Source organism: Henckelia pumila, chromosome 4, assembly GCF_033568475.1.
Source record: "Henckelia pumila isolate YLH828 chromosome 4, ASM3356847v2, whole genome shotgun sequence".
NCBI classification, from domain to species: domain Eukaryota; kingdom Viridiplantae; phylum Streptophyta; class Magnoliopsida; order Lamiales; family Gesneriaceae; genus Henckelia; species Henckelia pumila.
Window position 1 is genome coordinate 197,688,353 of NC_133123.1, and position 16,951 is coordinate 197,705,303.

General features: G+C 38.5%; 1 protein-coding gene across 3 annotated transcripts in view; it reads left to right on the forward strand.

Moving 5' to 3' along the window:
- The first annotated feature begins 346 nt into the window (after window positions 1-346).
- The window catches only part of LOC140863011 (isoamylase 3, chloroplastic), a 56,109-nt gene continuing 39,504 nt past the window's right edge, over window positions 347-16,951 (forward strand). For 2 of the 3 annotated variants that reach the window (XM_073266090.1, XM_073266091.1), the window contains exons 1-5: window positions 347-659; window positions 775-808; window positions 891-980; window positions 1,368-1,519; window positions 2,461-2,554. In XM_073266090.1, coding sequence (XP_073122191.1) covers window positions 592-659; window positions 775-808; window positions 891-980; window positions 1,368-1,519; window positions 2,461-2,554 — 438 coding nt within the window. In that variant the 5' untranslated portion in view covers window positions 347-591. The remainder of the gene's footprint in view (window positions 660-774; window positions 809-890; window positions 981-1,367; window positions 1,520-2,460; window positions 2,555-16,951) is intronic. The other variant, XM_073266089.1, reaches the window with a different exon arrangement.

Here is a 16,951-nt window from a genome sequence, read left to right on the forward strand (position 1 = left end):
AAAAGGAGAGGAAGTATTTAGTTCCAAATGATATTCTATGTTAACACTATTAATTTTTATTGTAATCCTTTTGGAAAAGGAGAGGAAGTATTTAGTTCCAAATGATATTCTATGTTAACACTATTAATTTTTATTAAAAAAATATTCGTATAAACATTTTTATTAAAAAAATATTGATAAAATATACATATTTTTTTTGAATGAGATTTTTGTACGAATATTTAGAGTATTTATTTATTTATTTATTTAATTATTAGCATGAAATAGGGGTTGTTGTAAGTCACACGTCTTTTCTTGAAAAGCCAACCCCCTTCCCGCCATGCCACGCGGCTCGCTATCCATCGTGAGTAACCACATAAAGGATATTTTTGCTTGAAAAGGCAATGGGTGGGACCTCACTCTATTCCCAAATATCAAGGCATGAACACACTGTGATTCGAGCTCCCTTTTCTTGGAACTACGATTGGGAATTCCTTCCGATTCCAAGCGTTTTTTTAAATTTTTTTGGGAGCCCATTTGATTATTGTAGTCTAAACTTCATCAATTTTCTTGTTTTTAAAAAGTTTTGGTATACCATTGATTGGGAACGTGATGATTTTGTCACATTCGGCTGTTTGGAGCGACTGCTGCCCCTCTGTTCGCTCCAAGCATATGATGAGGTGAGATTAGCTACCCATTCTTGTGGACTTCAGTTTTGCTTTTGCCACTCACCTGTTGATGTATGTGTTGTGTATACCATGTGGTTTTAAATTTTGGTGGGCTTCTTTTGTGCAGATCAAATTCAAGCGTGCCTATATCTTCTTGGAATGTAAGCCCCATTGCTACCGTTTTATCATAGTATAGTTTTCATCATAGAATAATCATTTTTTTGCTTTAAACAAATGGTTCAGGCAAGGCGGGAATTGGGTGTAAGCAGCCAAAGGAATGTTTCTGTTTATGCAAGTACAGCAGGAGAAAGAGTGGGCGTTGTTGTTGAGGAGGTTTGTCCATAGGATGCTCACAATTGCATCCAACACAATTTTAATAGCATAATTGTTTCTGATTTCAACAGCAACTGTTTGATGAAATACGGTGATGGAGGAGGATATAATGATGCACATCATGTTAGTTCACATATTGTATCATATGCGAACTAGATGTTTAGTGATCATATTTCAGTTTACTGTTGTCATGGCATGTCGTGGTCTTTTTTGGAATGCATACCCTTTTCTAATAATGCACATAAAAACCTGATTAGAGTCCTTGATGTTCTTTTCTTTGAAATTTGATTTAATTTACTTCTCTGGTGATTTTGTCTCTCTTTGGCTGATATTTGGATGCTGTTTGTGAATAAATTTGCTTCCTCCTTTTGTTTCTGTCTACTCTAGGAAGAATCATCCCAGTTAGAGGTGCCCTCGCTTAAAGTTTTTCCAGGTCAGGCACAACCCTTAGGAGTGTCAGAGGTCGAAAGTGGAATCAATTTTGCTATTTTCTCCCAAAATGCTACAGCTGTTACACTTTGTTTGGTTCTTCAAAAGAGGTTTGAATGGATTTCTTCTCATATTAGGAAGTTTCTGTTTTTCCATGTTCTGTGTTTGTTTCATATCTCATCATGTGATTGGTTTGTGACTTGTGTGCTATTTCTGTCGGAAGTCAATCTTTGTCTTTTCCTCTTTTTGCTTTATCATTTTTATAATGAGAAATTTTTGTCATCATTTATTTTTTTCCATGACATTTTGGTGAACTCGTTTGATATATAAACTTTAGTTGTAGCCATGAAACTTGGATACTTCAAAATCTGTCTATGACATCGAAATTTCATGGACAAAGAGGTATCACAGCCTAAAAAATTAAAAATAGGAAAATATTATGGTGTCAGTTATATACTTGGGATGTATAACAGATTTTGAAACCAACAGAGGGTTTTTGCTGTATCTTTCTATTTCAAAGTTGAGAAATATGTCTCTGTTACTTTCTCCTATCTTTGGCCTGTTTCTTTAGATTTGTAACCTCACAAGCTATATCTCTCACACTCTACCTTCTATCAGTTCCCTTCACAAACACTTTAGTATATATATGTCATCAATCCATTATCATAATCTGTATATTTTTTATGCATATTTGATACTTGAAGAGATCTTTATGATGGACCTAATACTTCAATTGTTTTTGAAATTTTTAATACCTGAAGTTCTGTTAGATAAACCATAAAACATTCAAGTGTGCATCCCTGTCTCGAATTTTGATGCGATTTAATGTTGTTGGGTTTCTGATGTGTCAGTAATATCAATGCATATGTTCATATCATGTACTATCTGTGTTAGTGTCTGTTCACATCTTGATTTTATGTAGTTATGTTTTAAAAATATATATGTTTTTCTGTAAAAAGTGGCCAAAATTAGAGATTCATCTCTAAAATGTGGCGTCCAGAGGTATTTTACTGAGTTTTTAAATTTGAAAACCTTTTATATGTGTGTTCAGAGGGGAACCGAATATAGATGATCAAGGGATGATAACACTATCATTGGACCCACTGGCCAATAAAACTGGAGACATATGGCACATCTGTGTTGAGGTAGTTTTATTTATTTATCGGTCTTTGTTTCTATGGCCTTGCTAAACTGTATTTTGACGAGTATATCGGATAATTTTATTTCTGTAAACGAGGAATGAAACTATCAAATTGGGAGAGGGACCAATATCCATTTCATGCCTGCCAAACAAAATAAAATCTTGCTAACATGATTGAAAGTTTGAAACCATACAAAACTTTGTATCAAACACGTAAGTTTCTCTTTTTATGTTCTATCATCTCCATTGTACTGTGTTTGAAATTTAAATCCGCATTATCTCCAAATGCGAAAGTCTTACTTCGTAAATAAGATCAAGTCAACACTGTCATTCCAATGTTATCGAGTCTATACTTATGTTTTCTCATAAGTTCCTTTTAGGTATTCAGCTTAATCTTATCTTCAACTGCAAGTACTTCAACTTTTTCCTTGATTGCTTATTTCTAAATCAATAAAAATCTGCATAGAATTTTCTAAGATCATGGTTCAATGTTATAAGGTTGATTAACATTAATGGTTGCTTAATAATGTTTCTAATTCATTCATACTTCCCAGTGCACTAAATGGAACGGTAACTTATCAATGAAAGAAAAGAAAGTAATTCTGATCTTATTATTCATCACAAATTATCCTAGATATATGTTCAATGACGGTGAACAAGAAAAGATTGGAAAAAAATCCTCTAAGATGGAAAGAAGTTAAAGCAGAGTACAAAAATATTTGACAATTCCCTAATAATATGGCATTTCTAGAACACAAATTTCGAAGAAAATAGGCTGCTATCAAGCTGCTTCTTTATCAAGTGTCTATAGCCTTGTCCTGTTTTGTCCTATCAAGTTCGTTGAAATATGTCTCATATAGGTTGGATATAGTTTCCGGGTGATACTTAGATAGACAAGGACAACCTCCCCGCTTGAGCTAGTTTTTTGGGTTGAGTTAGGTCTAAATCCAAATTTTAACATGGTATCAGAGCCAAGGTAATGTGTTGCAAGGAGTCCAATTATTGGGAGAGAGATTGTTGGGGTGCAGTAATTATCCCTGTTGAATAGGGCGATCGAACCATGACGCTTGGGCTACAGTGCGGTATAAAAGACTTGCATTACCGTTACCTATAGTTTTTGGTAAAACGGCAAGCATTCGGTTTTACAATTGGTATCAGAGTCCAGGCTCGCCGTATGTGCTGGACTGCCCATAATTGGGCTGCCCATAGTTGGGCTACACGTTAATATCTCCATGCTCCAAATGTTCATTCCTGGGCGTGTGAGAGGTGTGTTGAAATATGTCCCACGTCTGTTGGATAGAGTTCCTGGGAGATTCTTAGATCCAAGTCCAAATTTACGAACTTTATCGACACTTTCGATTTGATTTTCAACTTAAAAATTGATCGCAGCCACAATAGATTCCCAAAGCTAGCGATCTAAACTCTATTACAATTTACAACACTTGCTTGAGCCACCACATTTTGCTTTTTACTCCTCCATGCTACCAGATGCAGATGCACGAGATAAATGCAATATTCAAAATTGGATCTCTTATCAATAACAGATGATGCAAATCTACATTGGTGTTCACCCCTAAAGATAAATCATCCTCTCATGTATCTTATCATGTGTAGGATAGTTAAGTGCATTTTCGCTTAGGTTCTCGCTGAAGAATGCTATAAGTTGTTTGTCATCGAGTTAAACAGTGCATGATTTATCATTTGTTAATGGAAATGCACACTTGCTCCTCACCCCAACGAAACGCCATGTTTTCTTAATGTCTTCAATTAATGGGCAGCTATTGAAAGTATATGAGAAAGAATGAAGGAGAAAATAACATTTTATGCATTCAATTATTCTGTCTTCTCAAAGAGATCGAATACAAATGATTTATAGAATTTCTCCTTTATCAAGATAAATATAGAGATATTATCTAATCTAAATTTGAATTAAAATTTAAAATGATTCTTACTCTACCAATAATTAAAATGTTGTGTAAACAAATAATATCTAATTTTTCAGTTATTCAACACTCCCCCGGGTTGTAAATGTTTATCATTCTAGCTTGGAAATCATCATGTCTTCGAAATTTGGTCGATATAGTGCTTTTGTCAGGATATACGCCGCATGCTGCTAAGTCGGAATGTATCTAAGATCAACAATTCTTTTCTCAACTTTCTCACTAGTCAAGTGTCACGCCCCGAGACCGAGACGTGCCACCGGCGTTGTTTCAAATTCACAAAAATTATAAAACAACCAGTCTCGTAGTACAGTATAAACCAAACCAGTTTATTATCATAAATAAACTCCAAAACATTGTCTTTACAACTCGATAAATCCAAAATAACAAAACAAATGCGGAAGCGTCTAAAAACTTAATAATAAAACATTAATGCTAAAAATCCCAAAAATAAACATAGCGAAATTTAGTCTTATTGGTCATCTATCATCATCCACAAAACATATCTTGCTCACGAACTTCTACATCATCATCTTCATAATCTGGGAGGGAAAAGTAAGGGGTGAGTGTTTTGGAAAACACTCAGCAAGTGGGGGCCGATCGATCATACCAAAATATATACATATATATATATTTATTTCAAAAACTCATGAATTAATTTAAATCATAAACATTTCATATCATGTCTCAACATAGCATAGCATAGCATAGCATAAATAACATCATAACATATTTGACATGACATAACATAATCTTTGACAAGACACTGAAATTCCTATCATTATTCGTGGCTAACTGATCAGTCCCCTATATGTAATCCCTCTAAGGGGTGAGGTCATAGAACGGTTATTATACCCACCGTATCAGGGCCATAACATAACATGGTTCGGAAATTCCCTTTCCACTCCTAATTCGATTCATAACAGTGTCAAAACATTTTTTCAGCAAAGCATTATCATGAACAATATTAAATAGCAAAATTTCAACGATTAACATGAGCGATCGAATTTTAAATCATACATATAATTTTAAAGCATAAGCCCACTTACCGTCACACGTGCGAAATCGGATAACTTGAATTGGCGAGGCTTGAACCCAAAACTGAGAAATCACAATTCGAAAAGTTCAGACTTGAAAGTCTCGAAAGGTTAGGAAAATTCTTTGGACTATCTCTTGAGCACTCTCTTTCCAATTCCTAGACCACCACTTCGAAGCTAAGGGAAAAATATACATATTAAAACTCTAAATTGCTAGTCTTGATTTTTGAAATTAATAAAATAGAGTGGACCCACCTTCAAAATAAAAGATGCAAGAATTCTGCACACTCCAACCCACTTGCAGCTTTGTACTAACGTGAATAAGGGAAAAGAAGTGGACAGGCTTCAACTTTGCAGCATGGTTCAGAACTCGAGGCTGTGAGGATTTTTGGAGGTGTGTTGCCGAAGAATTTGCACGAGAGTGATAGTGGTGAAGGGAGGCGGTTCTTGTACTTAAATAGGAGGCCAATAATCGGCCAAAAAGGAGGAAAAAAATCTCCTTGATTTAAATTTCTGAAATTACCTTGATTTGTGTCCAAATTATCGATCATCAGATCTTGAAAAAAAAAGGTAATATTATACTCTGCATAATTTGAGAGACCCTTCCATATTGATGCATACTTGCAGGCCAAGTTTCGGGTGTTCACATTCCTCCCTCCTTATGAGAAGTTTTGTCCTCGAAACTTGAGTTAACTTGCTCTTCAAATAAATAAGGATACTTCACCTGCATCTTTTCTTTCAACTCCCAAGTAGCTTCTCTTTCAGTGTGATTTGACCATTGCACTTTGACATAAGGGATGGTCCTTCGCCTAAGGACTTGGTCCATTGTATCCACCATTCGAATAGGGACTTCTTCATATTTCAGTTCTTCATTCAGATTCCCATCAGTCACTAGTGGCTCTGCTTCCAAAATATGACTTGGGTTGGGAACATATTTTCTTAGCTGCGACACATGGAACACATTGTGAACTCTTGACATAGCAGGTGGTAATGCTAGTCGATAAGCCAATGTTCCCACTTTGTCGAGAATTTCAAATGGTCCCACATATCTCGGGTTCAATTTTCCAGCTCTGCAAAATCTCACGACTCCTTTCATAGGTGAAAGTTTGACGTAAGCCTTTTCGCCAACTTCAAATTCCAAAGGTCTCCTTTTTAAGTCCGCCCAACTTTTCTGGCGATCTTGTGCAGCTTTAAGTTTCTCCTTGATTATTGCAACCTTTCCCACTGTCTCCTGAATAATTTCGGGTCCGATAACAGCCTTCTCTCCGACTTCATCCCAATAGAGAGGAGAACGACATTTTCTCCCATACAACGCTTCATACGGAGCCATTCCAATGCTGCTATGGTAGCTGTTGTTGTAAGCAAACTCAATTAAAGGTAAATGTTCGCTCCAATTGCTGCTGAAATCCAGAGCACATGCCCGCAGCATATCTTCAAGGGTTTGGATTGTCCTCTCAGTTTGGCCATCAGTTTGAGGGTGATAAGCCGTACTGAGTGTAACTTTACTCCCCATAGCTTGCTGAAAGCTCTTCCAAAAGCGCGATACAAATCTTGAATCTCGGTCAGACAAGATACTGACTGGAACCCCATGTAGCCGTACTATATTATCCATATATAGCATAGCTAATTTGTCCAAACTATACTTCATGCGTATTGGTAGGAAATGCGCAGATTTTGTGAGTCTATCTACGATCACCCAAATACCATCATGCCTCTGCTTTGATTCAGGGAGTCCCACTACAAAATCCATGGAAATGTGCTCCCATTTTCATTCCGGGATTTTTAATGGTTGGAGTAGCCCTTCAGGTCGCTGATGTTCTGCCTTAACCTGTTGACATACTTGACACTTAGAGACGAATTCTGCGACATCCTTCTTCATTCCATTCCACCAAAAGTTCCCTTTTAAATCTCTATACATCTTTGTACTTCCCGGATGTACTGAAAACTTTGACTTGTGTGCTTCAGACATGACTTCATTCCGAAGATCATTGACGTCCGGTACCCATAAACGTCCTTTCATCCATAGGACTCCTTTATCATCCACATGAAAGTTTGGTAATTTTCCTTCCTTGATTTGTTCCTTGAAATTAGCCAACGATGAATCTAGCTCTTGACTCAATTTGACTGTTTCTCGGAGACACGGTTGAGCCGTTAATGAAGCTAGAATCTTCTTGCTCATGTCTTTTCGACTCAAGGCGTCAGCCACTTTATTGGCCTTACCTGGATGGTAGTTTATGGTTAGATCGTAATCTTTTAAGAGTTCGATCCATCTTCTTTGTCTCATATTCAGCTCTTTTTGCGTGAATAAATACTTGAGACTTTGGTGATCAGTGAAAATTTCACACTTGCACCGTAGAGGTAATGTCTCCAAATTTTCAGTGCGAACACCACTGCTGCTAACTCGAGATCATGAGTGGGGTAGTTTTGCTCATGAGGTTTCAGCTGTCTAGATGCGTAGGCGATCACTCTCCCTTCTTGCATTAGCACGCATCCCAAACCTTCCTTTGATGCATCACTATAAATTGCAAAATCTTTTCCTCCCTCGGGTAGCACTAGTACTGGTGTAGATGCTAACCTTTCCTTCAGGATTCCGAAACTCTTTTCACAGTCCTTGTTCCAATCGAACTTTACGTTCTTTTGGGTGAGTTTCGTAAGAGGTATAGCTATTGAAGAAAATCCTTCAACAAATTTTCGATAATAGCCAGCCAACCCCAAGAAGCTTCGAATTTTAGTCACTGACTTGGGTCTGGGCCAATCTGTTATTGCTTCAACTTTCTTGGGATCCACTGAGACTCCGGCTGCTGAGATAATGTGTCCCAAGAATGCCACACTCCTTAACCAAAATTCACACTTATTGAATTTGGCATAGAGTTTATTCTTCCTTAAGGTTTGTAGTGTAATACGGAGATGTTCTTTGTGATCCTCTTCACTAGGTGAGTATACTAGGATATCATCAATAAAAACCACCACGAACCTATCAAGAAACTGTTTGAAAACTCGGTTCATGAGGTCCATAAATGCTGCAGGGGCATTCGTCAAACCGAACGACATTACCAAAAATTCGTAGTGCCCATATCTTGTTCGGAAAGCCGTCTTTGGAATATCTTCTGTTTTGACCTTCAACTGGTGATAGCCCGACCGCAGATCTAGTTTGGAGAAAACAACAGCTCCTTTAAGTTGATCGAACAAGTCATCTATCCTTGGAAGAGGATACTTGTTCTTGATTGTGATCTTGTTGAGCTCTCTGTAATCTCTACACGTTCTCATGCTTCCATCCTTTTTCTTGACAAATAAGACTGGGGCTCCCCACGGGGATGCACTTGGTCTAATTTGCTTCTTGTCCAGCAGCTCTTGTAGTTGCTCTTTCAATTCCTTGAGTTCCGCTGGTGCAATTCGGTAAGGAGCTTTTGAAATCGGAGCAGCTCCAGGTTCTAGCTGAATCTCAAATTCAATCTCTCGGTCTGGAACCATTCCGGGTAGTTCCTCTGGAAAGACATCCGGAAACTCTCATACAATCGGAAGATCTTCTAGTTTGAGCTCTGGCTCTTCTTTTACCTCGCTCACCATAGCTAGGTAAACTTCTTCGCGACCTTTTATCGCCTTCCATGCTTGGGAGGCCAACAAGAGGGGTTTTCGCGTCTTGGTCTTTCCTTGAAATGTAATTTCTTCGAGGTTTGGGGTTCGAAGTTTAACATTCTTATTCCGACAGTTAACCACTGCATGATTTCTAGACAACCAATCCATCCCAAGGATAACATCAAATTCTACCATGTTGAGTTCAATCAAATCAACATCAAAGATTTGTTCACACACACATCTTACAATTCCTATGTATCTTGAGTGTCTCAATTATCTTGTTAGTAGGGGTTGCTACTCTCAGTGGTTCAGTTAGTTTTTCAGAGACAAGCATTATCTTCTTAGTAAATCTCTTAGATATAAACGAATGAGTGACACCACAATCAAATAAAACATATGCAGGCTTAGTATTGATTAAAATGGTACCTGCCACGACTTCATTCGCGTCATCAGCCTCTTCTTGTGTGATAGCAAACACACGGGCGTTGGGCTTTGTCTCTTTAGGTTGGGCCTGCGCAGTACTAGTATTTGGCCCGGTCCTTGGCTTCACTGGTTCAGGACAATCAGTCATTAGGTGCCCCAACTTCCCACAATTGAAACAGGCTCCAGTTTTTCGATGACATTCCCCTTCGTGACGGAAGTTGCAGGTAGGACACGGTTTGATCAGTGGTCGACTTGGAGCAGAGTAAGTTCCCTTGGATGGTCCACCAGTTTGGTTCGGACGCTTGGGTTTTGGCCCGATTGCAGAAGATTGACCAGACAGAGGTCATTTGTTCTTGAAGTCGTCTTCCCGACGCTTGATATCCGATTCAGCTCGGATAGCTGCTCCCATCAAGTCTGCAAAGTTGGCAGGCTGAAAAACTGCTAACGCCGATTGGATTCGGCTATTCAAACCCTTTTTGAAACGGTGTAGCTTCAGATCATCATCTCCCATAATGGTAGGGGCATATGATCCTATCTCATTGAACTTAGAGGTGTACTCCACAACTGACATATCTGAAGATTGCATGAGGTTTTCAAATTCGCTCAGCTTCTGTATACGAACCTCAGCTGGGAAGTACTGCTTCAAAAATGCAGTACTGAACTGTTGCCATGTGACTGGTCCCGCAGCCAACATAGCAGGTGAAACGGCCTCCCACCATTTCCTTGCTTTGTCCTCCAAAAAAGGAATTGTTACCTCCACTTTAAGTTCTTCAGGGACTTCAAGTAAACGCAATTGGTCCTCCATTTTTTTCATCCAATTTCTTCCCACCTCTGGGTCAGCATCTCCCTTAAACATTTCAGTTCGGTTCTTACGGAGCGATTCATAATGAAATTTGACTCCGTTCTGAGCAGGTGGGGGAGGTGGCGGATTGCCGTTGCCATTGGTATTTCCCATCCCTTGGAGGGTCGTTGCTACAATTGCTGCGATAGCCGCAAGATCTTCTCGGCTCAGATTGATTCCTGGAGGTGGATTCGCATTATCTCCACGATTGTTGTTGCGTGTTCTTGGGAGCTCTCCGGCCATTTCCTACAGTAAGGGAGTTCTAAGAGTTTGTCGAAACATGATATTTAAAAAGAAAGGAAATAGCATAATAAAATGAATCAATAAATAATCCCAAGAATAAAAGTTATTTTATTGATTCTCAAAATGTCATGAAGATAAATGAAGCAAAACAAACCAAGTCTCAAAATATTAAGGTATCATGCTGAATCAAACAAAAACAATGATGAATAAAAGGACTAAGCTAGATGAAAGCCTAATCTATGATTTCTCCATCGCCCGAGGCTTCATCTTCTGCAGGAACATCTTCGGGGTTCTCTTCTGCCACCATGTCTACTTGTTGTAGGTGATTGATATGCTCGAGCAGGGCTGCGTTCACTTCATCACGACCTTGCACAGCGTTTTGCAACACTTGCACTTGGTGTTGGAGTTCTAACATTTCCATCATTCTTTGGTTGCGTAGGTCCTCGAGGAAAGTGATGGTAGCTAGGGACGACTCCAACTTCTTTTTCGTCTCCTCATGTTCCTTCTCTTCCTTATCAAGATAATATGCAAGCCTTTCGACGTCGCCTTCGAGGTGGTCCCGATGCTCCTCCATCTCACTCTTGTTCGCCTTTAGCTTCTTCATGTCTTCCATTATCTCCTCTTTCTCGTATTGCTCCACATATAGTGAAGTCCTCAATGACTCGATAACTTGATCCTTGCTTCGAACCACGTTTTTGCGAGCCGTGACTTTGGTGCGAGCCATCTTCCTAGAATAAAGAGGAATGGATTCAGGTCAGAATTCACATTGATGAATACTTCAGACAGAATTGATATAGGACAAGATTTTCGGGCAATATTTCCAAAAATGGAAAATTTTGAGATTTCTTTATGGGCAGAAACTACAAGTTGAGGGTGTTGTGGGACAATTCGCGGAATTGGATTTCGAATTTTCTAGGTGAAGTTATAAGCGTCCGAAAACTTTCCTAAAACGGCAAAAACGCAATTTCGGAGGCTTAAACGATTGAATTCGGGCTAAAAGCGTCATTAGTCATACATAGTATGAGTTTAACTCAGAAGATCGTTTCGGGTCAGGATACGCAGGGCTTTGGTCAAAATTTGACAACGTCAAATTTTTCGGCACGGAATCCCATCCGGATTTATGAACCTGGCGGCTCTGATACCACTAAAATGTCACGCCCCGAGACCAAGACGTGCCACCGGCGTTGTTTCAAATTCACAAAAATTTTAAAACAACCAGCCTCGTAGTACAGTATAAACCAAACCAGTTTATTATCATAAATAAACTCCAAAACATTGTCTTTACAACTCGATAAATCCAAAATAACAAAACAAATGCGGAAGCGTCTAAAAACTTAATAATAAAATATTAATGCTAAAAATCCCAAAAATAAACATAGCGAAATTTAGTCTTATTGGTCATCTATCACCATCCCCAAAACATATCTTGCTCACGAACTTCTACATCATCATCTTCATAATCTGGGAGGGAAAAGTAAGGGGTGAGTGTTTTGGGAAACAATCAGCAAGTGGGGGCCGATCGATCATACCAAAATATATATATATATATATATTTATTTCAAAAACTCATGAATTAATTTAAATCATAAACATTTCATATCATGTCTCAACATAGCATAGCATAGCATAAATAACATCATAACATATTTGACATGACATAACATAATCTTTGACAAGACACTAAAATTCCTCTCATTATTCGTGGCTAACTGATCAGTCCCCTATATGTAATCCCTCTAAGGGGTGAGGTCATAGAACGGTTATTATACCCACCGTATCAGGGCCATAACATAACATGGTTCGGAAATTCCCTTTCCACTCCTAATTCGATTCATAACAGTGTCAACATTTTTTCAGCAAAGCATTATCATGAACAATATTAAATAGCAAAATTCCAACGATTAACATGAGCGATCGAATTTTAAATCATACATATAATTTTAAAGCATAAGCCCACTTACCGTCACACGTGCGAAATCGGATAACTTGAATTGGCGAGGCTTGAACCCAAAACTGGGAAATCACAATTCGAAAAGTTCAGACTTGAAAGTCTCGAAAGGTTAGGAAAATTCTTTGGACTATCTCTTGAGCACTCTCTTTCCAATTCCTAGACCACCACTTCGAAGCTAAGGGAAAAATATACATATTAAAACTCTAAATTGCTAGTCTTGATTTTTGAAATTAATAAAATAGAGTGGACCCACCTTCAAAATAAAAGATGCAAGAATTCTGCACACTCCAACCCACTTGCAGCTTTGTACTAACGTGAATAAGGGAAAAGAAGTGGACAAGCTTCAACTTAGCAGCATGGTTCAGAACTCGAGGCTGTGAGGATTTTTGGAAGTGTGTTGCCGAAGAATTTGCACAGAGTGATAGTGGTGAAGGGAGGCGGTTCTTGTACTTAAATAGGAGGCCAATAATCGGCCAAAAAGGAGGAAAAAAATCTCCTTGATTTAAATTTCTGAAATTACCTTGATTTGTGTCCAAATTATCGATCATCAGATCTTGAAAAAAAAAGGTAATATTATACTCTGCATAATTTGAGAGACCCTTCCATATTGATGCATACTTGCAGGCCAAGTTTCGGGTGTTCACATCAAGTTTCGATTGATTTCCACATGCTTTGTTCGATCACGATGAACAGGATTCTTGGCTATATTTATTGCAGCTTGATGTCACACGTTAATTCATTTGACTGATGTCCTACTCGCCGCTCTTTTAGAAGTTTTTGATTTGAAACTGCATTCCTTCCGGAGATGAGATGAGCTAAGGCTCTAATTCTGCTTCCGCACTACTCCGTGCCACAACAGACTGCATCTTGCTTCGCCGGGTGACGAGATTCTACCATACAAATGTACAATAACCTGTGTGGAACGTCTATCATTGGGAGAGCCAGCCCAATCTACATCACTGTGAACAATCTACATCAGTGTGAACTCGGACATTCCTAAAGGAGGTTTTCTTGAAGAGTGGACCTTTTCCAGGGGCTCTTTTCAAGTACCTCAATACTCGATACACGGCCTCCATGTGTTCTTCATTAGGTTTATTCATAAACTGACTGATGACACTTACAACAAACCCAACAACGGGCTGTGTGTGTGAGATATATCAGCTTCCCCACCAATCTTTGGTATCTTCCTTTATCAACCAGCTGGCTGTCATTCCTTATTCCTATCTTGACCTTTGGGTCCAAAGGTGTATCGGCAGGTTTGCACCCTAACATACCAGTTTCTTTCAAGAGATCCAAGACATATTTTCTTTGGGATATAGAGACTTCTAGCAATGATCTTGCCACTTCCATTCCCAGAAAGTATTTCAAGTGTCCTAAATCCGTCATCTCAGATTCATCTCAAATTCTTTCGAGAGTAGTGATATTACACGAGTCATCTCCATATAGTCTCTTGTAAGAACAATCTCATCAACATATATTATACAGTGATTTTACCTTCCTCTGAGTGCAGTGTTGTAAATGGTAGTAGGCGGTGGCGGGGCGGTCAGTGACCGTTAATTGTTTATAATCATGCAATATATGCATAATTTTTTTTTTTACAAACAATATATGCATAATTTAAATGATGTTTATGCACAAATAATCTTCATACAATATAATACAATTTATACGAGGCACAGATAAAGATTCATCACCATATTAATACTAAAAACGTAACAATCTAATGTAGTAATAGTTCTAATCTAGTGGGCTGGCTAACGGTGGAGGTTTGAGGTGAAAGAAAGTAGGGCTTGTAGCACTTGTGGTGATTGAGTTGACTATTATGTTTTGAAGAGAGAGTGCATGATGTATTAATAAAGTATGATTTTTAAATTTTGTCAACTATCGACCGCCTAAACCCACCTCTCCGGCCCCATCTCACCTTTGACCACCTACATAACCTCCTCGACCGCTATTTAGAACAACAATTTCCTGTGGAATGGAATTAATTAACCATGACATGACCATGCTATAGTCTGATATCCATGCTTTGAGCGCTAGATCAGTGGTGTTTTCGGTTGAGTCGAATCACCCAAAAGAAACTCGTCCATGCCTTTTGCTTCAATCATTGATTGAGACCATTGGAGGCTAATTTTTCCCATCGAATTCATGGCTTGTGATATGGATCGAAGAGGAATCGAGAAGCCTAGAGGCGGTGGGTACTGGGGTAGGAGATCCGCCTGGATTAAAGCAGTCATTAGGTTTGGAGGACTTACCTGAAGAGGCCATGCCACACTTAGTCATTGGTTGTTAGGGCTATCTGATACCATGAAAGTGTGTGAGAAAGAATAACGAGAAAATAACCTTTTATTCATTTAATTATAATTATTAATTATTCTGTCTTCTCAAAGAGATGGGATACAACTGATTTGAGACAAATATCCCGAGATAAATGCACTGAGCCTGAACCAAACACTTGAGATTGAACCGAGCAATACGGATCGTCAGGAATATATGTTTGTGAAACAAGAAGAATTGCGTAAATCATTCTTATTATTTCTACTGAAAAATACAGCCTTTATACAAGTTACATAATCATAATAAAAGATAATAAAATCACTAATTGATAATTTCCTATTCTAGATAATTCACACAAAGGAAACTATACAAATTAGTATCAATATCTCCTAAATATTTCTGAAATCTTCAACATTCCCCCTCAAGCTTAGGAATAGATATCTCTCATTCCAAGCTTGCTACGAAGATTTTCATGACTTGGCTTTGTGAGACTCTTGGTTAGGATATCAGCTTCTTGATCACAAGAGGAGATATAGGATAATTTAATGCCTCATTCTTCCATTTCATCCTTAATAAAACTTTGGTCTATCCTTACATGTTTCATTCGGTCATGCTGGACTGGGTTGTGCACAATGCTGATAGCAGATTTACTGACACTATACAACTTGATAGGTGAGTTGATAGTAATTCTCAAGTCTTGCATTAACCGTTGTAGCCAAATAACTTCACACATCCCTTGTGCAATAGCTCGATATTCAGCCTCGGCACTACTTCTTGCTACCACGGTTTGTTTCTTGCTTCTCCATGTAACCAAATTTCCCCACAACTTCGAGCAAAAACCAGAAGTTGACTTACAGTCATCACTTCCAGCCCAATCGGCATCAACATATGCCTCAATGCTTCGGTTATTATTATTTTTTAAGAGCATAAGTCCTCGGCCAGAAGTTCCTTTGAGATATCTTAAAATATGATTAACTGCTTGTAGATGACTTTGAGTTGGAGAATGCATGTACTGACTTACCACACTGACGGCATATGCGATATCAGGCCGTGTGAGAGATAAGTAGATTAGTCTGCCAACCAAGCGTTGGTATCTACCAATGTCTGCATAAGGTTCATTCTCCTTAATGCTGCTCTTCCAATTTTTTTTCAAGGGTGTTCCTGCCGGTTTGCAACCCAATTTTCCAGTTTCTTGCAACAAATCAAGAGTGTATTTCCTTTAAGAAATGAAGATGCCATCTTTACTTCGAGCTATCTTCATGCCAAGAAAATACTTTAAGGATCCTAAATCTTTTATTTCAAATTCTTTCCTCAATTTTCCTTTGAGCTGAAGAATCTCAACACTGTCATCACCTGTAATTAGGATATCATCCACATACACAATGAGGATGGCCTTTTTTCCACCTTCTCCTGCTTTGATGAAAAAAGTATGATCTGCCTTTCCTTGACGATATCCCAGTCGCATGAGAGTGGAGCTAAATCGAGTGAACCACGCTCGTGGGATTGTTTCAACCCATACAATGACTTCCGCAGCTTACAAACTTTCCCTTGCTCATGTTCTGACTGGAAACAAGGTGGAATCTTCATATACACCTCCTCATCAAGGTGACCATTCAGGAACGCATTTTTGACATCTAGCTGGTGCAATTCCCAATCCAAGTTTGCAGCAAGAGACAACAACACACGTATTGAATTGAATTTTGCCACTTGAGCAAATGTTTCTTCGTAGTCTATTCTATATGTTTGAGTAAACCCTTGGGCCACCAACCGAGCTTTGTATCTTTCAACTTCTCCATCAGCCCTATACTTTACTGTAAACACCCATTTACTTCCAACCACTTTCTTATCCTTGGGTAGATCCACTATATCCCATGTTTCATTCTCATGCAAAGCTGTCATTTCTTCCAGTACAGCACTTTCCCATTTTTTATCTTTCAAAGCATCATCAATAGTTTTTGGGAATTTTCACACTGTCAATTTTTGCTGTAAAGGCCTTAAAAACAGGAGACAACCTTTTACAGGTTAGAAAATTTGCAATAGGATGCATAGTACAAGATCTTACCCCTTTCCTTTGTGCAATTGGAAGTTCCAAATCTTTGCAAACTGCAGGTTC